Raw genomic sequence first — 27801 nt, 5'->3', positions numbered from 1 at the left:
TTATTTAGAACAGTGGTTCTCGAACTTTTGTAGTGGTGACCCCTTTCATACAGCAAGCCTCTGAGTATGACCCCTCCCCCCTTTATAAATTAAAACCGCCTTTTTATTTTTAACACTACTATAAATGCAGGAGGCAAAGCAGGGTTTGGGGTGGAGGCTGACAGCTCGCAACCCTCCCACGTAATAACCTCATGATCCCCTGAGGGGTCACGACCCCTAATCTTACGATCTAGAAGATTGACAAGCAAATAACTTTGTATCCTGTTGAACTTTTAAACAGTGGTGATGAAATGGATGCTTTAATCTTGAAGCTTTTCTTTTTATAGCCGCATTTGCACAAGATAGTGAACAGCTCTATGGAACTTGCACAGACTGCCAAGGAGCCATACAACTATTTCCTTCTACTTCGAGCACTGTTCAGATCTATTGGAGGAGGCAGTCATGATCTCCTGTATCAAGAGTTCTTGCCACTGTTACCAAACTTATTGCAAGGTCAGAACAAATACCTTTCTCTATTTCCAAATAGGTGTTGAAAATACATTTCTATTACTGGGTAAAAGTGTTTTATAGATATCACACATAGTGACTCTTGGCAGTTGACATGTTTTTTAAATATCTGAGGCCTGGTCTACACTGGGGGCAGGGGAGATTGATGTAAATTAAGCAACTTCAGCTATGTGAATAACGTAGTCGAAGTCAACGTACTTAGATCTACTCACTGCGGTGTCTTTACTGAGGTGTGTCAACTGCTGACGCTCCCCCGTTGACTCTGCCTGGAGTACCGGAGTCAATGAGAGAGCGCTTGAGGGTCTATTTATCTCCTCTAGACTAAACACGATAAATCGACTCCTGCTGGATCAATCGCTGCCCGCCAATCCGACAGGTAGTATAGGCATACCCTGAATCTAGCTTATTTCCTCTTGCTATTCACTACCTCCATCTCCAGGGTTCTGGCTACCTTAGCTCCTGATATTCACTCTTTCTGCCTCCTGTTGTGAGTTCTGCTATGCTTGTTCTTGTTAGCATGTAGTACTGAGGAATAAGAGTGGGGTAGGAGAAGCAATGTGTCCAGAACCAATGCAATTTGGGTAGACGGCTGCAAAGAAAAACTGCCTTTTCTCAGATTTAAAAAAATAATGGTGACGGTGTCTTAAGACAAACTAATTTAATAAAATTAGATTGGCTAAAAGGGTCTGCATGACTGAAAAGATAGCAGCCAGAAGTATTAATGCTGAGCGGGGAGCAAGCAGAACCACTGAGATTTGGAAAGAGGTAATCAACATCAGGAAAGTGAAATCCTGTGATACCCATCTTCATCTAGGAAATGTTATTTTCCATTTAGTTAACAAATATATGTAAGCTACATATAACCAGTCTGTACATAAAGTGCATTGGGGAAAATATATATATCCAAATAGAGTTACTACTTGAGGCTTATGGAATATGTGCCAGAAAAGTGGGGTTTGGTTTTTTTGGTGGTTGTTGTTGTTGTTGTTGTTGTTGAGGGAGGAGCTAGAGGTAGGGCTCGTGTACATATTTATTTTGTGGACACAATAGAAGTTCTTGAAAATATTTACTGTATTTTTTAGTTTATCTTTACTGGCAGCCCAAACTCTTACATTAAACCACTCAGGTTAGCATGTGCTCCTTTTATATTTAAAAAAACAAAAAAAACACCTTACTGAACATATGAATTCTTCCAGCATCCTCATTGTCCGAAGGCTAGAATTAACCAAATTAGGCCAGTGTACTAAAAGGTTATTTCATTATGTTAAATGTGCATTTTACTGTGTTTGCGTACACAATGTACACTCTTTTCATAGTATTTGCAGTCTGTTTTCTATTACATAATAGTTATCTTTGGACCTTCATATGTATAGGAATAACAGACTTATAGTTAGGGAATAGATTTGGAGAAGCAGCTGTACCAAATGCATTAAATGTAGAAACCTTAAGGCACACTGAATGTGATTTGAAAAATATTGGTTGTTTTAGACCAGGGGTGGGCAAACTTTTTGGCCCAAGGGCCACATCTGGGTATGGAAATTATATGGCGGGCCATGAATGCTCCCAAAATTGAGGGTTGGGGTGCAGGAGGGGGTGAGGGCTCGCTGGGGGTGCAGACTCTATGGTGGGGCTGGGGATGAAGGGTTGGGGGTGCAGGAGGGTGCTCTGGGCTGGGACCAAAGGTTATGGAGGGCAGGAGGGGGATCAGGGCTGGGTTTGGGATGCGGGAGCGGGGCAGAGGTGCAGGCTCCAGGTGGTGCTTACCTCAAGCAGCTCCCAGAAGCAGCGGCATGTGCCCTCTCCAGCTCCTACACAGAGGCGTGGACAGGCAGCTCTGCGTGCTGCCCTGTCTGCAGACGCTGCCCCTGGAGCTCCCATTGGCTGCGGTTCCTGACCAATGGGAGTTGCGGGGGCAGTGCCTGGGGCAGCAGCAGCGTGCAGAGCCCCCTGACCGCCCCATGCGTAGGAACCAGAGTGGGAACATGCAGCTGCTTCCAGGAGCCATGCAGAGCGGGACAAGCCCCTGACCCCGCTTCCCGACTGGAGCGCCAGAGCAGGGCAAGCTCCAGACCCCGCTCCCTGGCGGGAACTCGAGAGCCAGATTAAAACTTCTGGAGGGTCAGATGCAGTCCCTGGGCCATAATTTGCCCACCCCTGTTTTAGACCATATTATTATAGTGTCTGTTTTTAAAAACATGTAACTTCCTACTATTTTTCAGGACTTAATATGTTGCAAAGTGGCCTGCACAAGCAGCATATGAAAGATCTGTTCGTAGAACTCTGTCTCACTGTACCAGTTCGATTGAGCTCCCTCCTTCCTTATCTGCCAATGTTGATGGATCCTTTGGTGTCAGCTCTAAATGGATCTCAGACCCTGGTTAGCCAAGGTTTGAGAACTCTTGAATTGTGTGTGGATAATTTACAGCCAGACTTCCTGTATGATCATATTCAGCCAGTTAGAGCGGAGCTTATGCAGGTAAATATGTAGTTTTTACTAAAACCACAAGGGGTCATTGATCACTTAAATATCCCTAAACCTTTGCTTTGAAATTTAGGATTGCTGAATCTCAGGGTGGTCTGTGTTTCTGAGAACCATTCCCATTAGGTACAAAGTAGAGGCAGAGGGTGATGCACATATGAAAAGCTTTACATTAAACTAGGCCAGGACATAACATTTTGGTAGGTCTTCCCCCTATATTTGTTCTTAGAAAAAACATTTGAAAGCTAAGAATTCAGATTCGGTATCAATGTGGCAAGTACAATAAGATAATAGATACAGAAGATGATGAAGTTTAGGTAATTGACTGGAAAATAACTCATTACTTTTGTGTTATCTGCTCTTTTTAAACCATGTGGTGTGTAGATTTGAGCCATGATTTATTTCTTAAAGGGGGTTTGGATGATGTCAGGGTTTTCATATTTTTAGATGGAGGATTATCTTGAAATGCTACATCATGTTTAAACTTGGCCATTTCCTCTAAAATGCGATGTTCTTCATCACATGCAGAAAAAGCTGAATATACCTTGCATTCCAAACATAGCATTTACTTTTCAAGCCCTGTATATATGGCACTTCCTTATTAAGTAGCACATTAATTTAAATTTACTTCAGCATCTGTGAGTCCTTATATATCATGCTTCCTTTCCAGTGTTAGCCATGAAATCTAAATTGTAACTGAGCACTGTACCGTTTCTTTGTTATATTGAGAAAAGTTAATACTGCTTTTCAGAACCAGAAGTAAAAGACCAGCTGCTTAAATACAACATAATGGAAACATTTGATTTTTCAAAAAGAGGAAATTCTTGTAATGTTTGGTAAGCTATTGGAGGGAGAGAGAGAGAGAGAAATAAATTTATCTTATATAGAAATGTGCAGGTTTAATTATTAATATTTTGAAGCAACACTTCTCTAAATATAGCACACTTAAACATTTAAATTATCTGTAGGCTTTATGGCGTACATTACGCAATCCTGCTGACAGCATTTCTCATGTGGCTTATCGTGTCCTTGGTAAATTTGGTGGAAGTAACAGGAAGATGTTAAAGGAATCCCAGAAACTACAATACATAGTTACGGAAATTCAAGGACCCAGTATTACAGTAGAGTTTTCAGACTGTAAAGCCTCTATTCAGCTTCCAATGGAAAAGGTAAGCTGACACTTTTTTCCTCGTCAGTTTCCTTCCAGTAAAGTTTCTGCACTGTTAATATTTGCTTATGAAAGATCCTTATTAAAACTCCTAGTACATAGGACATCCGTGATGAATTGTTGATGTCCTTAAACACATTTTTATTGAATTTATTATATAAGTGGCATAATGGATTCCTGATGCATTTAGCAGGGTTTATATTTTTTTCAAACACAAGGAAAACAATGAAAGGATTATTTTAATTTATACCATTGTATCTGGCCAAAGAGTTCATACTTAAATTATTATTTCTTGGCCCATAAATCAGTTCTTCATTACCAAATAAAAATCAATTCAGGTGTTTTCGGGACACTTCCTGACTTTCATTGCCTTCTGATACATAAAATTGCACAGGGAAAAAAAAGCCAATAAGTAATAAGTTTGCAATAAGTAATTGAGAGAGAGCTGTTGGTATTTTGCCTAAGATTCACTGGAATTCCCTTACAACTGGGGGTGATCCAGCGTTGCTGGAGTTGGACAATTTGTTGAACTTCTTGTACCATTCTTTTGGCATGCAAAACTAGTTCAAGTTTGGCAACTGTTTTTTAGTTCCCTTCTAATTTTGAACCCTATTTTACCCCAAAGGAGAGTCAAAAAAACCAAACAACTTGTTAGTATAAGTTTGTATTAGATTTTGAAGACAGGAAAATGCCCGAAGCTTGGTTGGCACAAGTGGGGTGCCCTCTCTATGTGTATACTGTGCGATTTTTTTCTTATTATTTTTCTCTCCCAATTCTCATAGTTTTGTATGGTTGGCTCAGGAGTTGAGAACTGGAACCTTCTGGTTTCTTTTCCTGCTGTTTTTTTAAATAGTAGAACCACACTAATATTAATGTAACTGCTTGAGATTTGAATGTGTACCAACCTCACTAATGCTGATTTCTGTCTAGCCTTCTAGAAAGCTGAATTTGCATGGTATCAAAGGCTTTCATGTTTCACAGCTGTTTCTTCAATTACATGGAGCACTGGTCAACTTCTTAGAGTTGACCAGGAAACAAAACCATTTACAGTACGCTTAACTGGTGCTGAAAGTTAATGCCGAATTTTAGAAAATTTTGGAATGAGCTGAAAACATAAGAAATCCATCTTTCCTTTTAGTGCCCTGATGAGAAAAGTTCCACTTCAGTGGTCTGTGATAACTCATTGTTCTTTTGATTGAGACCTTGATAAGATTGCTTAAAAGATGATAGAGCAGCTAGTTAAATTCAGTAGATGAAAAGATGATTTTCCTTAGAAAGAATCAAAATATCCCTTTGTATGTAGCAAAAGGTCTCCAAAGGTCATTTTTATCTACCTAATCTCATATTAACTGTTTAAGCATGGATGATTAGGTTTCATTTTACAATCAGTTAAGCAATGAAATTTCTTATTTCATGCCCCCCAAATGAATTTTCCACATGGGTCACATTTGATGCATGTCTGTCTTATATTTGGGTGTGCTTTTCCATTTCAGGGGAGGATGTAATGTAATGTATGTGCACTTGTAAAAATTTAACTATAAAATATATAAGGCCTGGTCTTAAGAGACAACTTCAAGTATCCTCAAATGTCTTGTGTACAGTTCTTCTTTTGGCGGAAGACAGATCGCCATTAAATAAATAGTGTTTGGATCTGTTAGCAGTTGCTTAATGCAGGTTTTATAATGTATGATGTAAAAACTTTTTGTATTGGGTGGAAAAAGGAACAAATTCTCTATGAAGAGAGACACATGACCTTCATATTAGTGTACATAACAAAATTCATGTGGTAGGGGTGGGGCTTAGGTGTTCGGAGTGTGGGAGGGGACAGAGGGTTGGGTGCAGGGGTCTGAGGGCTCCAGTTGGGGGTGTGGGCTCTGGGGTGAGGCTGGGGATGAGGGGCTCAGGTTTGGGGCGTAGGGGTGTGAGGGGCTCCGGGGTGGGGCCAGGGATGAGGGGTTTGGGTGCAGGAAGGTGCTCTGGGGCTACGGCGGGGAGAGAGGACCCCCACCAGCCCTCTCTCCCCGCAGCAGCACCTGGGCTGTGGGGGAGAGGCACCTCTCCCTGCTGCGGGATCTCTGGGGCTGCAGGATAGCCGCCCCTCCCCCAGCCCCAGCCGGTGGGGAGATCTGCCCCAGTTGCTCCTGGGGCTGGGCCAAGGTTGGGCCGGGCTGCGCCTGGAGCTGGGGCTGCCCCGGCTGTGGCGGGATCCAGGCTGATCCGGCTGCAGCTGAGTCCAGGTTGCTTGGGCTGCGTGCCCTCCCCCCCAAGCAGGTCCAGGGTTGGGGTGCAGGGGTCTGAGGGCTCCAGCTGGGGGTGCAGGCTCCGGTGTGGGATCGTGGATGGAGGGGCTGAGGGTGGGGGCTGGGGGTGTGGACTCTGGGGTGGGGCAGGGGATGGGGTGCAGGAGGGTGCTCTGGGACTATGGTGGGGAGAGAGGACTCCCCGCAGCAGCACCTGGGCTGGGGGGAGAGGCACCACTCCCTGCCACGGGATCTCCGGGGCTGCAGGATAGCTGCCCCAGCCCCAGCAGGTGGGGAGATCTGTCCCGTTTGCGCCTGGGTCCAGGCCAGTCTGGCTGGGCCTGGGGCTTGGCCAGCGTCGGGCCAGGCTACGCTGACCCAGGCCACAATGCCCAGACACAGCGGGATCCAGGCTGATGTGGCTGGGGCTGGGTCGCTCGGGCTGAGCCCCTCCCGGCAGGTGTGGGCCGCAGGCTGAGTTGGGTCTAGGGGAGGGGCACCCAGACCGCGGCAGGTTGGGAGTCTGGAGAGGGGTGCCCCTCCCTTGGCCGCGGCAGGTCCCTGGGCGGGTTCCCTGAGTGCCTGCACTGCAGTGAATAGGCTGCTGCGCAGCCATGCAGCTTATAGGGAATTCTCACGCACATTCACACTCACTCACACGGTACATCCGGCATATGTGGGAATTATGTGCAGTAAGTACGGCTGGAGGGAAGAGACAAAGTGTTTACGTGGGGGAGTTGGGGAAGGAAGGAATAAATCTTCCATGAGTTTGGCCATGATGTAGAGCCCTGCAAATCTGTGCATATCTGCATCTGTGGATGTGGTTGTATTAATAGACTCACAGAAGATTAGGGTTGAAAGAGACCTCAGGAGGTCCTCTAGTACAACCCCCTGCTCAAAGTAGGACCAACGCCAACTAAATCATCCCACCCAGGGCTTTGTGAAGCTGGGCCTTAAAAACCTCTAAGGATGGAGATTCCAGCACCTTCCTAGGTAACCATCTTTTTACCATCTTTGCGTATCAGATGCAGATCCAAATTTTTACATTTGCACAGGGCTCTAACAGTAAGATAGGCTGTTGGTGCGGGTGCACATGCCGATTCTATATAGTAGGTGGAATGCGGATCGCAGGTAATTGTTGTGGTTGTGGATTACATGTTTGTATCCGTGCAGAGCTCTACCACGATGTACTCAGAGCTTCCCATTCACATGAAACCAGGATAAACATAACAATTTCAAGTTCAGTCAAGCCTACGTACATTATGCAAAATTTGACATTTGTAATGTGAAGAGGTTTAAAGAGAAGCAGAAGTAGTATTTAAATGACTTAGGTACCCTTACAAGCTTATTTATTATAAGGCAACATGATTAACCAGTGCTCAGTTGATGATGTCTTATTTTTCGTTGCAGGCAATTGAGACTGCTCTGGACTGCTTGAAGAGTGCTAACACAGAGCCATATTATCGGAGGCAGGCTTGGGAAGTGATCAAGTGTTTCTTGGTAGCCATGATGAGCCTGGATGATAATAAACATGCTTTATACCAGCTCCTTGCACATCCCAAGTATGATGATCCTTTAAAGCATTTATATTTATGTAAAATGTGAACTGTCCGTAGAATAGTGTAATTTTGAGGCAAAAATTAATTGAGTCTATACAATACATGTCCACTGTGGGATTGTTACCTGCAGTTTGCTTTCTGATACTTAATCCTGTTACTGTTTTAAATGTCCAAAGCCAGGGGCCTACCTTCTCTTGAGGGACAGTTTTAGAATTTTGCTTTATTTACCATAGATGATGGATGTTAGTTTCTTGACACTTCTTCCTTACCCAAAGCCATAAAAAAAAGGCGGGGTGGGGGGGAGACTGGAGGATCCGTTTAGTAAGTTAGGAGATGATTTAAGACAATACATGTGTCCTGTCGGTGAATTGTTGTTTGGAATATTCCAGAATTTTGAGATTCAGAATTCTAGATAATGGTCAAAGCACTATAGAGAATTTATCTGTTCCTTCTAATATCCTTTCTTAGTGATTAAGCATTTTAAAGTGATTTTCGTACAATAATATCTTAAACTGTCAACACTTTGCCACACAGAAGAGTTATTCTTTTCAGAAAGCTGGGTAAATTTTTGGTGCTATGTAAATTCTTTAATATGGAAACAGATTTTTGTTCTGGTTTCAATATAACAGGTCTTCCTGGCAGTCCAGAAACCTCTCTTCTTGCACCTTGCCTAATCTCTGCCTCCATGTGGCAGCTTGCATGCTCATACCCTTCTCCCTTCCCTCTCCTCCCCACTCTTCTCCTCCCACATCCAATTTCTGTCCAAGATAGCCATGTACTTGGAACCCAGAACAGAGATGGCTGAATCTGAGTTCATGTTTAAGGTAGAGGAGGATACTAGAGGTTGACATAGATCTGTCTACACCTGTAATAGTATGTAGGGTACCTGTAACTACACACCGCAATGAGGGGCAGGCTGCGTCCACTCTCACTGTGGTGTGTAGATACATGTGGCAGTGAAAGTCTGGCAGGCATGGGAGGAAGTTGGCGGGAAGGCTCCGGCAGCGGGGAGCTGCCAAAGCCTTTCCCTGCTGCCTTCCTTCTCCCAGAGACTTTCACTATGACGAGGAAAGGCTGTGCTGGTGGGGAGGTGCAGGAGCCTTTTCTCAGTGAAGTAAAAAGCTCCAGCAGCTGCCCTCTAGCAAAGCCTTCGCTCACCTCGGTGAAAGGCTCTAGGAGGAGGGAGGCAGCAGGACACTACACTGCTAAAAATAGCAGAGTAGGCATGGGAGTTATAGCTCTCTACATGCCCAAGCCCTGTAGGGTATGTACTCTAAGGCAGTGGTTCTCAAACTAGGGCTACCGCCTGTTCAGGGAAAGCCCCTGGCGGGCCGGGCCGGTTTGTTTACCTGCCGCGTCCGCAGATTCGGCCGATTGCGGCTCCCACTGGCTGTGGTTTGCCGCTCCAGGCCAATGGGGGCTGCAGGAAGGGTGGCAAGCACATCCCTCGGCCCGTGCCGCTTCCCGTAGCCCCCATTGGCCTGGAGTGGTGAACCGCGGCCAGTGGGAGCTGCGATTGGCCGAACCTGCAGACGCGGCAGGTAAACAAACCGGCCCGGCCTGCCAGGGGCTTTCCCTGAACAAGCAGCGGCCCGAGTTTGAGAACAACTGCCCTGAGGTTCAGGTGTGAAGGTCACTCTGCTTTACTCTTTGTGTCTAAGTTCTGCCTCAGCATCTACACTGCTGTTTATATCCATCCTGGCCTGGTGCTGTTTCTGTACTCCACGTGCGGCTGCAAAGGTAGACATACCAACGGGGTAGATGATGGAAGGTGAATCAGATGATAGCTAGGAATGGGGCCACAGTCCTCAAACAATCTCCTACCTAGTAATCTGTATGCTAAGACAATCCCTTCCCCATTATGTGTGCCCACTTTCTGCACCTCCTGGGAAAAGTTTCCTCCCAGCTGTGTCAGATTTGCCCTTCTTCTTTCTTCTCCATAGTTGCCAAACAAAACCCTGATGTTTGCTTTCTTTTCTCTTCCCTTAGGAGTCCTAATGGAAGGTTTCCTATTAGGGGGCTGCTTAACTCTTATTTAATATTTTTCTATGCAATTTAAAAATAAAACTGTTTTTGTCCTGGACACAAGCCTGAGTGGAAAAAGCAGTGTAGTTAGACATTCAATCAGTGTGTTCCATGGAAATATAAAACCTTTTTAAAGTTGATCTTGGAAAATACTAGGTATTTGCCTGAGCTAGGATTTGTTAAATTAAGCAGTTGCTTTTCTAGGTTTTAAACTTAAACTACTTTAACTAATCATGGATAATAAAATCGTTGCATTAAAGTTACTTTTGCCATCTGTGTGCATATTGTATATGTTACATTGATTCCCTCAGCAAATAGTAAGTAGCTAAAAACCACGATTTTTTATTTTTATAATGATGTAATACATTCATGTCAAATCTAAAATATAACTTTTAAAAAGTCTATTTGGACTTTGAAGCAAATAGGTTTTATTGGGCAGTGAATTAATAGATAAATAACATTTCAGACCTTAAAGATCAAAATCAAATGTCATCTTACTTAATAAAATAAAAGTGTGAAAATATCAAAAATGCCATTCTGTAATTGAATTCCAGTATGATGCCTGTATACATATTATTTGGAATGCGTGTGGCCTCTTCTGAACCACTGGCTTTAAATGTTCATGATGAAATTGAGCCATCCATCATGTTGCCAGTGGTTGCCAAAATTAAAATGGATTAAATAAACTGATCTAGCTTTATCAGAATGGTGGAGTGGGGGTTATAAGTCAGAAACAAACTGTAAATTAAGTCCTTGATGGTCATGGTTGAACTGTTGGTATGGTAGTTTAGGGTTATAATATAGATATAACTTTGTCTTTTCAGCTTTACTGAGAAGTCCATACCCAATGTAATTATTTCACATCGGTACAAAGCACAGGATACTCCTGCCCGTAAAACATTTGAACAGGCATTGACAGGTGCATTCATGTCAGCAGTCATCAAAGATCTGCGACCTAGTGCTCTGCCTTTTGTAGCCAGCCTGATTCGCCATTACACAATGGTGGCAGTAGCTCAGCAATGCGGTGAGTAAATACAGAATAGAAATTGCGTGAACTGCCAGGGGATAGGACAAGAAGGTTTTTAGTCTTTTGCAATAAATTATTGCATAAAAAAGGCATAAAATTGAAGTTTGGTACATTAAGTTCTTAATTTGGTTTCTTAATTATATTATTGTTACAACACCTATTTGAATATGCTTACTCTTTCTCTTCTGTTACTTAACTGTTTCAGTTTTTAAAAAATAGTTTTGTAAGCCATACTTACAAAGTTGTACCTTAATTATATTTTTAAAATCAAACACTGTGAAATGTGAACAAGTTATAACTAAACAGACCACTTTTGAAAACTATGAGCTATATATATCTCTGATATCAACGGATGTAGAATGCATTTATAACTTTAAATGCAAAATTTTTGTTATAGGCTTTCCACCTCCTCCCTCCCCCCCATGTTGGGATTTGGGAACGTTTTCTTTTGTTTTCTTTTAATTTTTGAAGGACCAGAAAAGGAATTGTGTAAATAACGAAGAGTAATTTTTCACTTATAAAATGTAACTACTTAATCTTGGTTTGTGCTTTTTTATATAGTTCAAGTGATTGGAAAAAAAAATTCTGTAAGCATATATCTCTTCAAGATACTTAAATGTAATTTTATTTTAATATTTAGTTTAAACTAATTTATTTAGTTTTAGTTTACTTTCATAGTGAAGTACATAGTCACTTAATTAAAGGCAAGAGAACATTTCAATTTTTTTCTTTTAAAAACTAAAAAAAACTATGACAATCCATTTACATGCAAATAGCCAGAATTTTCACTAGTTTTGCGATGCACTGATCAGAGAAGATAGGAAGATCTAATTTAAAGACTGTTATTGCTGACGGATCCATTTCTCTTCTTCTCTACCACCCTTCCCCCCCCCATAAATTGTAGGCCCTTTTTTGCTGCAGTGCTATCAGGTTGGAAGCCAGCCCAGCACAGCCATGTTTCACAGTGAAGAAAATGGATCAAAAGGAATGGATCCTTTGGTACTTATTGATGCCATAGCCATCTGTATGGCATATGAGGAGAAGGAGCTCTGCAAGATAGGGGAAGTGGCTCTGGCTGTGATATTCGATGTTGCAAGCATTATTCTGGGTTCAAAGGAAAGGGTAATATAATCTTTAATTGTTTAGTTTTAGCCCGTTTAATAGTGCTCTTGAACTCTTTAAAACTGGGAATAGGATGTATTGATTGAATTAAATAATAAATCATTGACAGGTCTCTTTTTTTTTATTATTATTTTTAGGCTTGTCAGCTTCCTTTGTTTTCATACATTGTGGAGCGTTTATGTGCTTGCTGTTACGAACAAGCTTGGTATGCTAAACTAGGAGGTGTGGTGTCAATTAAATTCCTCATGGAACGATTGCCTCTCATTTGGGTCCTCCAGAACCAGCAGACTTTCCTCAAGGCACTGCTATTTGTCATGATGGACCTAACTGGAGAGGTATTTAATGTATGGATGATTTCAATGAGTGTTTGGGAAATTGTGGAACTTCATATGTTAAATTTATACAAACTAAACTCTTGCTAATCTGAGTTTTATTACTTCACAGTTTAGTATACCTGTAACAGTTGTTGAGAATGTGTTCGTCTTTTTATTTGAACCTAGTGAAGATCTCAAGCACATTGGGTCAAATTTAGCTCTGGTTTTATTGGTTACAACTCCACTGAAGTTGTTGGAATTGCACCTCCTTACCTCTGAGTTAAATTTGACCTATAGACTTTTAATCAACAAAATAAATTAAATATGCTGTGGACAAACATTATTTTTCTTTATTTTAAACTCTACTTCTGGTAAAATGTGTATCTTGCTACCGATCAGTTTTAATGTAGTTCTTGTTTAGTAGTAGATGCTTAGAGAATAGGGTTCTTGACCTTTTTTGAAACCTAAATTGTTCACTAGCCAAGCTATCAGGGTGTTCTTGCTTTAGGATTTCATTTATGAAATTGCATAGCACTCTACTTTGCTATCTTTGGATGAAAGGTGGAAAAGGTTAAAAAGGTGTGTTAACTTTTTAAATTTCTAGCAGAACAGCCATTCATAACTGAACATAGTGTTTGTAAAGGTTGCTAATCTGCATAACAGCAGCACTAACAAATCCATGACTTCTTAGGTTTCCAATGGAGCTGTTGCTATGGCAAAGACCACACTAGAACAGCTTTTGATTAGATGTGCCACTCCTTTAAAAGATGAAGAAAAAACAGAAGAAATCCTAGCAGCACAGGAAAAGTCTTTCCATCATGTGACACATGACCTGGTTCGAGAAGTAACCTCTCCAAACTCCACTGTAAGAAAGCAAGCCATGCATTCATTGCAAGTGCTTGCACAGGTCACTGGGAAAAGCGTTACTGTGATTATGGAGCCACATAAAGAGGTGAGGTTATCACTAAGGGGATTCATTGAGACACCAAAGTATGTTAAAATAACTTAAGGTTTTTGTTTTGCAAAATGTTTTTTGGAAGGGTTTTCACACTATTAAAACAAGCTCTAAAGTACTATTAATTCTGGATGTTTTTCATAAGGCTTTCACAGTAACAGTCCAGGGTAATAGCTTTCCACCTACTAATGTTCCAGTGGTGCAATGAGTCATTGAAGCTAACTTTCACTGAAGCCTACTTTTCAGGCTGTTTTTTTTCCCAGCTTATCTTCTGACATATCTTATGCAAGGAGGTGAGTTTTTAAGGGGTTGTCACTCCCCATAGGAAGGTGATAGCTGGTTTGCACAGTGTTTTGTGGTCTAATTTACAGTTCTAAAACTTCATGATTAAACTGAATATTTTAGTGCATTTTAAAAGCCTTTAATGCTGATCTGTGGTAACCAAAGAGGCAACCAGGCTGTGTAGGCTCACTGCTTGCGCCTACTTGGGGCTTGGCATAGCATGGCAGCTTGCTCTCTGCTGGGGTTTGCTGCTGCTGGCTGCCCCACTCTCTGGTGACTTGCTTCTTCCTCTGACTTAGCCTGCCGGCCAGGGTCACTTCAAATTCTCTCCCCTTTCAGGGTAGTCCATAAACAAAAAGCAAGGGGAATTAACACAAATAAACTGAGTTAGTAAGAGAGAGCAGGGAACGACTCCCTCTTAGGGTGTACCAGGATCAGGCAGTCTCTTTCCTCAGTGAGGGTTCTTCAAGCAGTGGTTGTTGGAAGTTCTTGCTGTCAATTGCCCTTTCCTGTTTTCTTCCCTGCTCTGCTGGTCTGCCCCCAAGTAGGCTGTTCTGCTTCTCTTTTAACTCCTCCAGCCTGTGCATGTGTGGAAGGGTGGAACTGGTTGAGCCCAGAGCAGGTCCTTAACCCTTTGTTCTCCAGTGTGGTTTGTATAGCCCATCACACAAGCCCAACCTAGCTTTGTTAGGTTTTATTGGTCTAAGCACATTTCAGAGTTGGACTGTTACTTGCATTTGTGTATATATAGTGTCTGGCTGTTAGGGCAGAATCAGTGAAATATATTTTACTCTGGATAATTTAGTTCCTGAAATTGTAGCATAGACCTTGTCTCATCCTTCTGGTACAAGCTGAAGACTGGATCTCATGTTACCCTCCTCACATATTCCAAACAGACTTTGCTGTACCTTTCCCTATCCACCCTCTCAGTGTTAAACTCTACAAAGTTTACATGCAGGCACAAATCACCTTTTTTGCCACTTAGCAGATAATGACATAGGATCCCTCAAAAACCTTGTAAAGTGGGCTTTCGATAGGCCAAAAGGATCTGCACAGGATCTCCTCTTACAACAAGAGACGTTCATATTGTAATTCAGACATGTAACTGGTACGACATTTAATAATGGCAATTTGTCAGAATTTCACAGGTAGATGGGGGTAGATAAGTGAGAATAAGAGGTTGATGTAATAATCCACCAGTAAATGAGTATTTCCATACTTTAACATTTTAGGATCTGACAGTATTCTATTTTGCATGACCTAAAACATGTTTTATCCTTAAATCTTTGAGTTTTCTGTGACTTTCAGACATCTTTTTTTAAATATCTTCAGGGTTCTAGTAATGTTTTAAAAGAAAATAATGATCCATTTACAGCCTTTACTATCTTGACAGTTTTTTGTCTAGGGTTGCGTTTTTAATGTTTACAGTTTTGTGTAGATCTTTTGTCTTTTCATATGAAACATGTAACAGTTACTGTTACTCATTTGGTCAGAAATAGTCATGATGACAAAAAGCTAATCATTCCATAAAAAACAAGAAAATATTAGTTAAAAATAGGACTATGTAATGGCATGTTAAGCAAATTATTATGAATGACATTGGCTCAAGGAAATCTTTTTCAACTCAGTGATTTCTAAACAGGTATTGTGAGAGAGCCATAATGAGATGGATATCCTCTTAATAGACTATTTATATAATCATGTATGCCTATAATCAAGACACTGTTATTTTGCAGGTTCTCCAAGACATGGTTCCTCCTAAAAAGCACTTACTTAGGCATCAGCCTGCAAATGCCCAGATTGGGCTCATGGAGGGGAACACATTTTGCACAACTCTGCAGCCCCGACTGTTTACAATGGATCTAAATGTTGTGGAACACAAGGTTTTCTACACAGAGGTACTTCCCTTTTTGTACATTCTGATATTTCAGACAGAAGGCATTTATATTATATCCTATAGCAATGATCTAAGCACTGACCATATAAGTAGGGACAATGGAAATAAACGTTCAGCATCTCTGTGCGTGCTGTATGTTGAGGCTAACCCTGCCATTTGTGGGTATCAGTATTTTCTGCTGAATTTAAGATTTCATTAAAAAAAACAAAAAACTTTTTGGTTCTCAATGAGAATATAACCTTTGAAATGTGAACTGGTGAAGGGCTGTCCACCTGCATCTGCAAATTAAAACAATAGCTTTGAGAAGTGTGGAGTGTTCTTAATGTCAGTGAGGTAGCAGTTTAACTGTCTCAGGCCTTGTTTACACACACTGTTCACATTGATTAACAAAATTGGTGCAACCCCCTAACATATATGCAGTTATATTAATTTTAAAGTGTTTATTGGTTTAGTTTATATTGGTAACTGCTTTAACTGAATTGGTTATACATTTGTGTGTAGATCAGCCTTCAGTACTGCTTTCTGCTTTAGAAACATCCGGCTAATTTGCTTAGAGTGTAGCTGGATATTTTTTAAAAGGATGTTCCACTGAAATAAATTTGCAAGTTTAAAAATAAAGATAACTGAATGTTCTTGCGGAACTATGAGACCGTCCAGAAAACTGGGGACTTTCTCAATGTCTCAGGACTTACCTTAGTTTCAATATAATTGTCTAGCAGCCTGGTGATCCATTTCTTACTCTGCAATGCCCCAATACACTTCTTGCTTGTGAAAGGTCCCCGACACCAAACTTGCACCACCAGCCTGCCTCTCTATTGTGTGTCTAGACAGATGTGGCCCATATTTCCTCTTTACGATAGGGAGGAGAATTCAGGGCCTCTCTGCAGTGGAAGAGAGGAGGCTAAAAAGCCAAGTATAGTAAGTGGCACCCTTTTCCTCCTCTGGGTATTAAGTACTATCCTCTCACCTCCTTAGACCCTGCTTCGCTCAAGGACAAAACCCTCAGCCACCAAAAATATTTTCTGCTTCCTGAGTTTAACCTCTTTCCTCAGTCTGCAAAAACTCACTTGCATCTCCACAGTGGATTTTTTTTTTTTTTCCTTTGGCTTGAAGGACTTTTTGGAGACCATTAACCTACCTTGCTTTAGAGGTTGTTTCAGGTCATTGTGATTATCTACCTCTATAACCAGGGCCTATAGACAAACTCAGCAGTACACTTCTACCCTGATATAACATGGTCCTCAGGAGACAAGAAAAAATCTCACCGCGTTATAGGTGAGACCGCGTTATATTGAACTTGCTTTGGCCTCCCCCCCGGTTCCTTGTTCCCTGATCACCCCCTCCAGAGACCCCCATCTCTAATCACCCCCAGAACCCCACCCACTACCCAACCCCCCTGCTCCCTGTCCCCTGACTGCTCCGGCCCCTATCCGCACACCCTGCCCCTTGACAGGCACTCACCGGCAGCGGCAGGAAGTGGTGCGACGCGGCCCCAGCCTGCTCCATTCCGCCACCTCCGAGCTGCGGCGCTCCACTTCCTGCCGCCGGTGAATGTGGGGAGGTTGGGGAAGGGACGCCCTCCACGCTCACTGGCGGCGGGAAGCGGAGCGATGCGGCCCCAGCCCGCTCCGCTTTCCTTGCCCCGGCCCCATCCGTGTCGCTCGGGGGGCCTGGGGAAAGGTCCCGCACTCATCTGTGGTGGCAAGTGGAGCGCCGCGGCTGGGAGCTGGTGGAATGAAGCGGGCTGGGGCCGGGCTGCTCCGCTTCTGCTGGTGAGTGCAGGGGAGATCCCCTCCCCCGAGCGACACGGCTGGAAGCGTGGGAAGCGGAGTGGACACGAGGGAAGCGGAGTGGGCTGCTCCCAGCCCCCCGCTAATCCCCTGGGCCACTCTGGGACTGCGGGGCCCCCAAAAGTGCCCCCCCACAGCTACTGCCTCTTAGACCCTGGGGAGTGGGGGAGGGAGCCCCTGACCGCCCCCGAGACTCTCTGCCCCTTATCCAACCCCTCGTTCCCGGCCCGGCACCCTTAACACGCTGCTAAGAGCAGCATGTCAGAGCTTTACCACGTTGTATGTGAACCCACGTTATATCGGGTCGCGTTATATCGGGGTAGAGGTGTATCTCTACATCCTCCTGGCTTTGAGCATGAGACTCAGTCTAGGGAATGGAACATGACCTATTGATAAAGGTAGTCTCCTGGGAAAGAGCTAGGTAATGACCTAGTTCTTGTTCCTAGTTGAAAAAAATGATGCAGAGAGCAGGTCATATAAACCAGGTAGAGGAGTCATCATAATAATACCTAGCTGTTATATAGTGCTTTTCATCAGATCATTTATCACCATTTTACAGATAAGAAAACTGAGGCACAAAGTGGCGAAGCAGCATGCTCACGATCACCTCAACAAGAGAGCCAGAAATAAAGCCCAAGTCTTCTGAATCCCAGTCCAGTAAACTAGTAAATTTAAAGCACTGAACCTATCCAGGGTTCTTAGAAATTGTGCAGGCTGACACTTTCAAGTATGGAATTGTGTACATCTTGTATTTTCACCCTCTTGTATGAAACTAATTGTCTGAAAATAACTTAAAGCAGCTAATGGCGAGAGCAGAGCTGTGTAGAGAGAATTATTGCCCTGCTGAAAATGTGACTGGAAAGATTATTTCACAATAATCACTGGGCTAACCTCTCTTCCTTTTTTTTTTTTTTTAACTTTCAGCTGTTGAATTTGTGTGAGGCTGAAGATGCTGCCTTAATGAAATTACCCTGTTACAAAAGTCTTCCATCACTAGTACCTCTTCGAATTGCAGCCTTAAGTAAGTTAAAGCATGAAAATTTAGCTTGTGGTAGACAGACACTCTCCTTATAATAGCAGCAGGTGCTTTTGTAGATAATCTCAGCAGACTGAAGCCCTTGGAAGTTGTTCTTTCCAGATCATAGTTTGGGAGATAATGGTGGGGACAGCACATGGGAGCTCGTATTTCCATTGCTGTACCTGCTCTCTGGATGAACAGGGTTTAGTTTTCAAAGCTGTGAATCAGATAATTGTCACAAGTAGGGTTGCCGATTGTCTAATCACACAAAAGCAAAGACCCTTGCCATGCCCCTTCCTCAAGGTTCCGTCCCTTCCTCACCCCTTTTCCAAGGCCCTGCTCCTCCCCCACCCCCCGCATTGCTAGCTCTCTCCAACCCTCACTCCGTTTCACCGGACTGGAGAAGAGGTTTGGGGTGCGGGAGGGGATGTGGGCTCTGGGTTGGGGCCGAGGAGTTCAGAATGTGGGAGGGGGCTCCGGGCTGAGCCTGGGGCGGGGGGTTGGGGTGCAGGAGGGGTTGTGGGGATCAGGCTCTGGAAGGGAGTTTGGGTGCAGGAGGGGGCTCAGGGATGGCTCAAGGGGTTGAGGCATGGGAGGGGGTTTGGGGTGCTGGCTCCAGCCGGGCAGCGCTTACCTCAGGCGGCTCCCGGTCAGTGGTGCAGTGGGGCTAAGGCAGGCTCCCTACCTGCCCTGGCTCTGTGCTGCTCTTGAAAGTGGCCGGTAGGTCCCTGTGGCCTCTGGGTGGAGGTTGGGGAGGCTCCATGTGCTGCTTTTGCCTGCGGGCACCGACCCCTCAGCTCCCATTGGCTGCAGTTCCTGGCCAATGGGAGCTTCAAAGTCCATGCTCGGGGCGGAGGCAGCGTGCGGAAACCCTCTGTCCGCCACCTCCTCCCCTCCCGCCCCTTCCAAGGGCTGCAGGGACCTGCTGGCCGCTTTTGAGAGCGGCATGGAGCGAGGGCAGGTAGGGAGCCTGCCTTACCTCAGTTGCACCACTGGATTTTTAGTAGCTTAAAATCTCCTGTTTTGGCTTCAGTAGCCTCCTGGAGATGGAGCCCGATTCCAGGAGACTCCCGGCTAAACTGGGAGGGTTGGCAACCCTAGTCACAAGCAATAAATGACATACATTCCAATGAGAGAGAGAACATGAAAATATGAAGCAAGCCAGGAGCTTCTATAGGCAGTAATGATCTCGAAAGTCTTTAATTCATGTGTGGCTTTATTGCCAGAATTAAAAGAGAGAAAATATACAAATGATCTGAAAATGAGGAACTATATGTTATATCCAACAATGTTACATTCTGACTCTGGATTAAAAAGAAATTATTAACCAGAAAGGAAAATACTGCTCTCTGTTAACATACTTATAACCTTATTGAAGTCAGTGTGATTGCATGTGTTGGAGAGCAAAAGTTGGCTGACCGCTTATTCCAGTGACAATATTCCTCAGTTCAGTTAATTACAGTAATGATTTTTAGTTCCTAAGGATTAGAATGACTTCCTTGAATAGCGCTCAGAAAATTTAAAATACTGTTAATAGTAACACCAGTCTTTTGTTCTTCTTGCAATGTCTGTTGCTTGTGGCAAAAATGTTAAAGCTGTAGCTGTCAGTAATTTCAGAATAAATAAAACAAATGGCCTTTCCTTTTGTATTTCAAGTTAACAAGAAACACAAAAATATTTTGATTTTTGCAGATGCTTTAGCTGCCTGTAATTACTTACCTCAGTCTAGAGAGAAAATCATTGCTGCACTTTTCAAGGCACTTAACTCAACAAATAATGAACTGCAGGAGGCGGGAGAGGCGTGTATGAGAAAGGTTAGTGATATTAAAACAATGCTGCTTTGTGTGGGTAATTCTTTATGCTTTTCCCAAGAAGCAGTGTAACAAGGAAGCATTATTTCTAGTGGGATTAATGGCTGCTCGGTTTTTGTTAGGGCGGCAGCAGTATAATTAAGTTACTTTCATTGTTTCTATGAAGTATTTTTGGGGAGGATTTGAACTTGCCCATAAAAATTTCCTCTGGTGGAAACCAGGCATACAGGCTCTTAGCCAGGAAGCATATTTTTCTTTTGGACTAAATATATTCAGCTTGGTTATTTCAAAGTTTTATGGATGTGTCAAACTGCTCCCAATCAAAAAAATCAGCATTATGCTTCCCTTGTGCTGATATATTTCTAACATAGCTTTAATTAATAAAAAGATATGTAATTATTAATATTTAGTAAGTGTTTACTATTCATAGTCCGTATCTACTTCATAATGAGGAGCAGGCATTCGTAGCATATTGCACAAGATAAGTATTCACACCAATAATGTCAATGATCCACAGATTTGTAGGTTATGTGTATACTATGGATCAGATTCCTTCCTATGACAGTCTTTCTGTGGTGATGCCAGAGTTGGTTAAATATAGCTCCCTGATTGTGAGGGCTGGCCTGGCAACAGTTAGAGCAGCTAAGAGGCTTAAATAACTTTTGCCATTGGTAGAGGATCATCTCCTCACCTGTTCTAAAGCCCTTTCTCTCTTCCCCTGTGGCGGGAGTGTGGCAGGAGTGTGGGGGTAGTTGGTGCAGGAGCTGCCTTCACCAGCTTCATGCTAGCAAGGTTTTCAGTTACACCAAAGGAAAGCTCTACTAGCCAACTGTGGCCAGATTCCAAGCCCTTTTCACTGTTGGGGAAGTGCAAAATGACCTTGGGATTTCAGCAGAGAATCTGGCCCTACAGCTTTAACTGAGTTTTTAACCAGTTACTGATATGGCTGGCCCTAAATATAGATTCTCCACAGTCCTTTCTTCAGTGGACTATGGCAGCTTGCAGTATTTTGCCCTTGCCTGTGGCATAAGAGAGCACACAGCTGTCTTCCTGTAAACTGTTGTGCATACTATTTTTTAATATAGGCAAAACCTCCAAACAGTGCTTGTGGATCTGATTTGGATGATTTTTTCCATCCTCAAGTTCCCTTTGCAGTAGGATATCCTAAAGAGTACTTCTGGTGCCCCTCTGTATCTTTTCTCTTATTGCTGTCACCTGCTAAGGCCTTATAGATTTGCAGCCCAAATTTTCCTGTAAATCTCCTTTGAAATGCAGTTAGGCAACATGGATAGGTGGAGACACACACTGATGCTTGGTTTGTTGTGAAAAAAGCTGCTGTGTGTAAAAAAACTTAGCTGTGTTTATTATGACCAGAGTCCCAAACATGGGATTTTGCTTGTAACATAGTGCCTGCGTGTCTCTTACCTCTCAGTTAAGATCTTTTTCTTTTGCATTTTTAAAACTGCTGGTTAAATGAGAAGGAAATTAAATGATTATATACTTCTTCCCCAGTCAGAAGTTTATAACTCCACAGTTAACAGTAGTATTCTAGGAATAAAATCCTGTTAACTGAATCTCTTGTTTGCAGCACATTTCGTAAACTGAGCAATGTATCAGGATTAAACATTTTCTTCACGAGTCTCCATCCTGCCACCAAAAGCATTTTTTAAAACCAAACAGTTGTTGAACCATTTGTTGTTGTACAGCCATTTTATTGTGAACTTTAAAAATATGAAACCAGTTCTGCAGAGTTACTTTTTGTAAGTGTCTGTACAGAAGTAACTGAATTTTCTTTTATTTCTGTTGTGATTCCATGCTTTATTTCTTTGCAGTTCTTGGAAGGAGCTACAATAGAAGTAGATCAAATTCACACACACATGAGACCATTGCTCATGATGTTGGGAGATTATCGAAGCTTGACATTGAATGTTGTGAACCGCCTGACTTCTGTCACTAGACTTTTTCCAAACTCCTTTAATGACAAGTTCTGTGATCAGATGATGGTAAGCCCAATCCTTTTATTTTTTTTTAAACCTTCCTAGAAGAACTCTCCTTTTAACTGACATCCATAAAAATTGAAGATTAAAAGAGCAGTTTAATAGTCATTTAATGAATAGATTTGTACAAAAGGTTTCCATGCTTTACAATTCATGTATATTAATTTGTGTTTTGAAACGTTTGCATGATTAGAATTTGATGAAAACCATCATTTCGAAAGAGGCTTAGTTAAGTGAAAAGGAAAACAACAAACAACTCTTTTTCTTCTAATGAAGTCAAACTTAATTATACTGAAATCTCCTTGGACAGCTTTCTCTCTAAACGAGGGGTTGCCAGGATACTATGGTAAACATTGTCTTGGAAACTTGCTTTTTCCTTTTCAGTGGATAACATTTTGTGGGCAGGCTGGCTAAATGCTTTGAATGCTAAAATGGTGGTGGTCTTGCCTTTATCTTCTGTATTTCGATTTCTAAAAAATTTGCCTCTATCCTTCTGCCAGGGGCTCTAATACTCAGGAGGTGAGTGATCATACTTGGTCATTGGTTTATATGATTTGTACATTTGACCAAATATGAACACCCATTCCCCTTTGCCTATCAGACTTAATAAATATCTTCCCCTTCAACCAACATACACACTTTCATATTCATCCCTTTTTTGAAAATTGGGGAAAACGTACCTTGCAGAAGGCCTTAACGGTCAGTCGATTGGGGCTCTGTTGGATGAAGTGGTGACGGTAGTTCCAGAGTTGGGGGCTTTTAACACCCTCAGGTGACCTCAGCTGCTGGGATACCAGATGAGGAATGAAATGGCAGCCGTTAGATTTTGCTGTGCCTGTGTAATCCACTCCCTGTGGAAAGAACCTCTAAGAAAGGAGACCTGCTGCATTTTTCACTAGCTAAAATTCCCTAATGGACTTCAGATGTAGCCCCTTGTAGGGTGTATTAGTACTCCAATCTAGAAGTGACAAAGGTATGGGTAATTGTGGTAAGGTTAAAAGATAAGCTTCCAACCTTCCAATCAAGCACAGGTTTAAAAGCTCTCTTGGCCTCTGTAGGTATCTGGGCAGTTTAGAAGCAGGTGAATATCTTCCAAGACCGGTAGGTTGCAAACCAGTGGGTCGCAAACAGCAAGCGAACGTCTCCAATCAAGGGAGCTGAACTAAGTACTTGCAGCTGTTTTGTTTGCTTCCCTCAAAAATCAGGCTGTACGTCCACTTTATCTCGTATAAAATCTTGATGTGGCTTTCATAACTGGAACTGTAAAATTAGAGTAATCCTACTGATGTTTCAGAGTAGCAGCCGTGTTAGTCTGTATCCGCAAAAAGAACAGGAGGACTTGTGGCACCTTAGAGACTAACCAATTTATTTGAGCATAAGCTTTCGTGGGCTAAAACCCACTTCATCGGATGCATGCAGTGGAAAATACAGTAGGAAGATATATATACACACAGAGAACATGAAACAATGGGTGTTATATACACTATAAGGAGAGTGATCAGTTAAGGTGAGCTATACCAGCAGGAGGGGGGGAACAAGCAAACAAAAAAAACCTTTCGTAGTGATGATCAAGATGTTGGATTTCCCCACAGCAACACCTGCGTAAATGGATGGAAGTGGTAGTAATTACACACAAAGGAGGACAGAGGAGTGATGGAAATGTAAGTTAATGGTTCCTTTTATGGGGGAGGGAGAAGCAGAAGTAAACAATATAAACTTTTATAAAATACAGAAATCATACAACCATAAATGTTACCATAACTGGGTATCCACTGTGGTTTTTTTTTTACAAGGCTGCGTAAAATTACTTTTTTGAAATATTTGTGACAAATCTTAATACGGAAAGCTTTTGCGTCGCATTTTAAATTTGTATTTACAGTGACTGAAATTCACCTGGCAAAGATAGTGCCTGTACAAGTGTCTCAGCACTTTTGCTCTGAAGTTGAAATGGTGTGGAGGATCTTTGGTGGGATCCTGTGTAGTGAGGTGAATTTCATCCAGTGTGCGCAGTTTCCTAGTCCCTAATCCTGCATTGAGGTCTGTATGGGCAGAAGGACTTCAGAGGGATCTGCCTATATGGTCCAGATTACATGATCAGTGCCATAATTTCTCAATAGTCCGTTTTTTAAAATAATTCAGCTTGGTTTTATAGTTTAGTTTTTAGTTAATATGCTGGATGTTCATGTCATATTTTGTCAGCAAATTTATACTACATATAACATTCCCCCTTCCATCTTAAATATGATTTTTGAAAGCTACATTTTAAAATTTTGCTTAATAATTAAGGTCAGTTTGTTGGTTTATTGTGGGAAGTGATAGTTTGTTGAAATGTGGGAATTAAGTTTTCCTTGCAAACTGGAAATGGCATCGTTTAAAGGCAAAGTGTGTTCTATAATATTATACTTGTAGGAATAATGATCACATTCAGTGCTATAGTTTGTATTGTGTTTGCAGTTCTATTAGGAACTATACCAGTAATTTCTACTAGGGGTAAAGATTTATCACTGTCTCAAAACTTCTAAACTAGGAAGGAATCTGTTTTGTTTTTTGTTTTGTTTCAGATTAGAACTAAATTGGGCTGTCTGTTTTTGTTTCAAGAAATCAGTAGATTGAAATGATTTTGTTAACTACGTTTTCCCGTCCCATCAAAAAGCTAACTTCAAATCTAAATTGGTCAACGCTTCTGAAGTGACGTTAGATATTTTGTAATTAGATTGGGTTAATTTCTTCTTTGCATTAAGACTTAAAAGTAGGCTACCGTGCATGCATGTTTGCCAAAATACTAATATTTATTAATTCCAGTGCACTGCTATGGCTTTGTATAGACTTCTTTTTGGATCCATTTTTTCCCACTCCCAATGATTATAGATATAATTGAGTCTTTCATAGTAGTCTTTCAGTCCACAGTGGGGCACCACTGTAACAGTTTTGTCTCGTTCTCCCTACATTAGACCTATTTCACTCAGCTGTGAGTTCTTTTGCTTTTAATGTTTTCTGTCACAATCTTTTGTCTATGTATTTTTTGTGTTTTAAATACCCCTCCCCCAACAAAAAAATTTGTGGTGGAGAAAAAGCTATTTCAAACAAAGTTATGAATGTTTGACACATGTTCAACATTTTCAAATAGTGTTTTTCTGACACTTAAATTAAAAAAAATTTGATTGTTTTAAAAAAAGATAATTCAGTCTTAAATTTTACTCTTTTATTAGATGTTCATCTCAAAAGACTCCTTAATACTACAAATATTAGTAAATTGAAGCAAATGAACTTTGACACTGATCTTCACACAGTTTAGACAGCAGATGTTATTCATGCATCCATATATGAGATGTCTTTGTAACTTCATCTCCTAAGAGAGAGAAACGGGGGCGAGGTTAAGTAGTCAGGGGGATTAATTGTAGTTGGCATTAATACTTGTTTCTTCTTGGGGTTTGTGGACTCCAAAATTTCACTGGTTCACATTAAAAGCAAATTTCTGAGTGTGAAGTGCCATGTATTATACAAACTGATTGTGAATGCTAGCTTCAGGAGGAGATCATAACTTCAGTGGAGATTTACAGGCTGAGAAAAAGAAGCACATCTGCTGCTAGGTGAGAGGATACAAGGGTGGTATGAGGAACTATACCTTTTAAAAAAAAAAAAAAAAAAAGACCTTCAGCAATTTTTATCCTTCTCTCTCCATCAATAAATTGGGATGAGGTGGTGAATAGGACTCCATGTTCTTTTTGAGCATGCTTGTTTTGATACCCAGGTTGTCATGCAGTTCTCAGAATTCTGAACACTCTGATTAGCTGACAAGACATTAATCATTTTGCCTCCTAGTAAAGTATTTCACTGCAAAATTCCACAAGGCCTGCATTTTTCAAGGAAAACAAATGACACTTGTAAACTAAAAAGGCTGAAAATCTCAGTTAAAAACTGATTTATAATGATGTAAGGTCTGTCAAGGTAAACTTCAGGTATAAAGTAAGGGAGCCAGAATTATTCAGCTTTTTTGATCATTCATCCTTGCCACTTAAAACATCCCTTTTGTAGCCTAATATAGCCCTGATTATGTGTGACTTGCTGTAAAAAATTGCATTCCAAGTGGAAATGAATTTTTAATTAATGGATCTGAGGTTTAAAAGCTTCATTAAAAAAGCTAGTCTTTCCTTACTGCATATGAAATATATAAAGTAACTTTTCTGATCAAGCAGGTTGCAACAAATTTTTCCCCCTTCATCAACAATGCTGCTTAAGTGAAAATTTGATTTTTTGTTTTGGGGGAGGGCTGAAGTCCGTTTAAAAGGACTTGTTTGTTTGATATTTTAAGCATTGAAGGTTTTTGTTGTCTCCGTGGGCAATACTTGTCTCTGAAGATATCTGAATATTGTTTCCACTGTCTTGTTCATCCCTAATATTTTTATTGTGCACAAGTATATGGGAAATTATATGTAAATGATGTACAAATAGAAAAAAAAAGATGCTTTTCCTCCCCATCCTCAGGAGAGCATTTCAGAGTGCGGGAGATGTTCGTTGTCTCCATTCTGTCAGTTTGAGGTGAGAACATAACCCTATTAAAGTCAGTTTCTGACTGCAATCTGAAGAATAGCATATACTTTTTTTACATTTTTGTGTTTCTTTTTTTTTTCTTTTTTTTTTTTTTCATGCTGTAATTTTTGTTTTGGTTCAGCCTGCCGTGGAAGGGGTAGAGGTGAGAAATTCAGTGGAGGCCCCAGGAGGTTCTTTGTTGTTGTGTTTTGGTTTTTGCTGTGATATGTTAGCTGTATTGTTATGTAATGGGCAGAGTGCATTGTGCCTTTGAGTGCAGTGCTGTGACTTGTCCTATGTTTGTCTGTGGCAGAGTTGTTTTAGTAACAGTGCTGTGAAGGATGTTCAGCATGTTTTGTACTAGGAAGTTTGGAGCAGAACTTTTAAGTGCTTTCCAAGGGATCTAATATTTCAATGATTTTATAAACTTAAGCCCCAGTCTGGCAGCATGCTCTGTCTGGGCAGCCGCAAGGACCTCCTTGTGCAGATCAGATCACAGGATTGGGGCCTTAATGCTTTGTATTTAATTTCAGTTTAAAAAACACCAATAATATCCCACTACAAACAGGGTGCATAGTGTCTGTTAGAAATGGATTTTTCCCCCCCTCTTCATGTGGTTCCTTGAATGCTATTCATTAAGTAATGCTCCCACTCTGAATAGAAAGTACAGTTCAATGCCCTAGGAAAATATAAAACAAATTTAAACTACACAATTTTTAAAAGAAATCCTGAAATTTGCTCAGACATTTAGAAGAATAAATATTTGATGGGAGAGCAAAGCTGTTTTTAAAAATAGCCAGCCATATGTAACATGCATTGAACAGTGATGGGAGGGTTCTTTTCTTTCATTCCGATTCTGCTGTTGTAGAATGCATATGGGAAGTTGTTTTGAGCTGCTAGTTTGGGTTTTTGAAGTGTGAACTACTCAGTATAGTGCCGCGATGAGTCCTCATAACTCCCCTCATCACCATTCTCATTACACACAGTTTAGCTTTAATATTAAAATATCACTAAAGAGACAAAGTAAATAAATAAAATATGCCTACAAAAACATGATACCAAAATGGGAAAAAAATATAT

At 41.6% G+C, this 27801-nt stretch overlaps 1 protein-coding gene across 6 annotated transcripts in view; it reads left to right on the top strand.

Annotated features, from left to right (window-relative positions):
- Nucleotides 1-27801, top strand: part of TRRAP (transformation/transcription domain associated protein) — a 154257-nt gene that overhangs the window by 26865 nt on the left and 99591 nt on the right. For 2 of the 6 annotated variants that reach the window (XM_077829202.1, XM_077829201.1), the window contains exons 19-33: nt 327-492; nt 2727-2983; nt 3955-4155; nt 7805-7956; nt 10803-11002; nt 11910-12127; nt 12265-12462; nt 13133-13393; nt 15415-15576; nt 18290-18386; nt 20076-20197; nt 22027-22197; nt 23784-23852; nt 26677-26730; nt 26864-26884. In XM_077829202.1, the coding sequence (XP_077685328.1) occupies nt 327-492; nt 2727-2983; nt 3955-4155; nt 7805-7956; nt 10803-11002; nt 11910-12127; nt 12265-12462; nt 13133-13393; nt 15415-15576; nt 18290-18386; nt 20076-20197; nt 22027-22197; nt 23784-23852; nt 26677-26730; nt 26864-26884 (2349 nt within the window). The remainder of the gene's footprint in view (nt 1-326; nt 493-2726; nt 2984-3954; nt 4156-7804; nt 7957-10802; nt 11003-11909; nt 12128-12264; nt 12463-13132; nt 13394-15414; nt 15577-18289; nt 18387-20075; nt 20198-22026; nt 22198-23783; nt 23853-26676; nt 26731-26863; nt 26885-27801) is intronic. The other 4 variants (XM_077829205.1, XM_077829204.1, XM_077829206.1 and 1 more) reach the window with 3 other exon arrangements.

This window comes from Eretmochelys imbricata, chromosome 10, assembly GCF_965152235.1.
Source record: "Eretmochelys imbricata isolate rEreImb1 chromosome 10, rEreImb1.hap1, whole genome shotgun sequence".
In the NCBI taxonomy this organism is placed as follows: domain Eukaryota; kingdom Metazoa; phylum Chordata; order Testudines; family Cheloniidae; genus Eretmochelys; species Eretmochelys imbricata.
The sequence above is the reverse complement of the archived record's forward strand: the minus strand, read 5'-3'. Positions and strand labels throughout refer to the sequence as shown.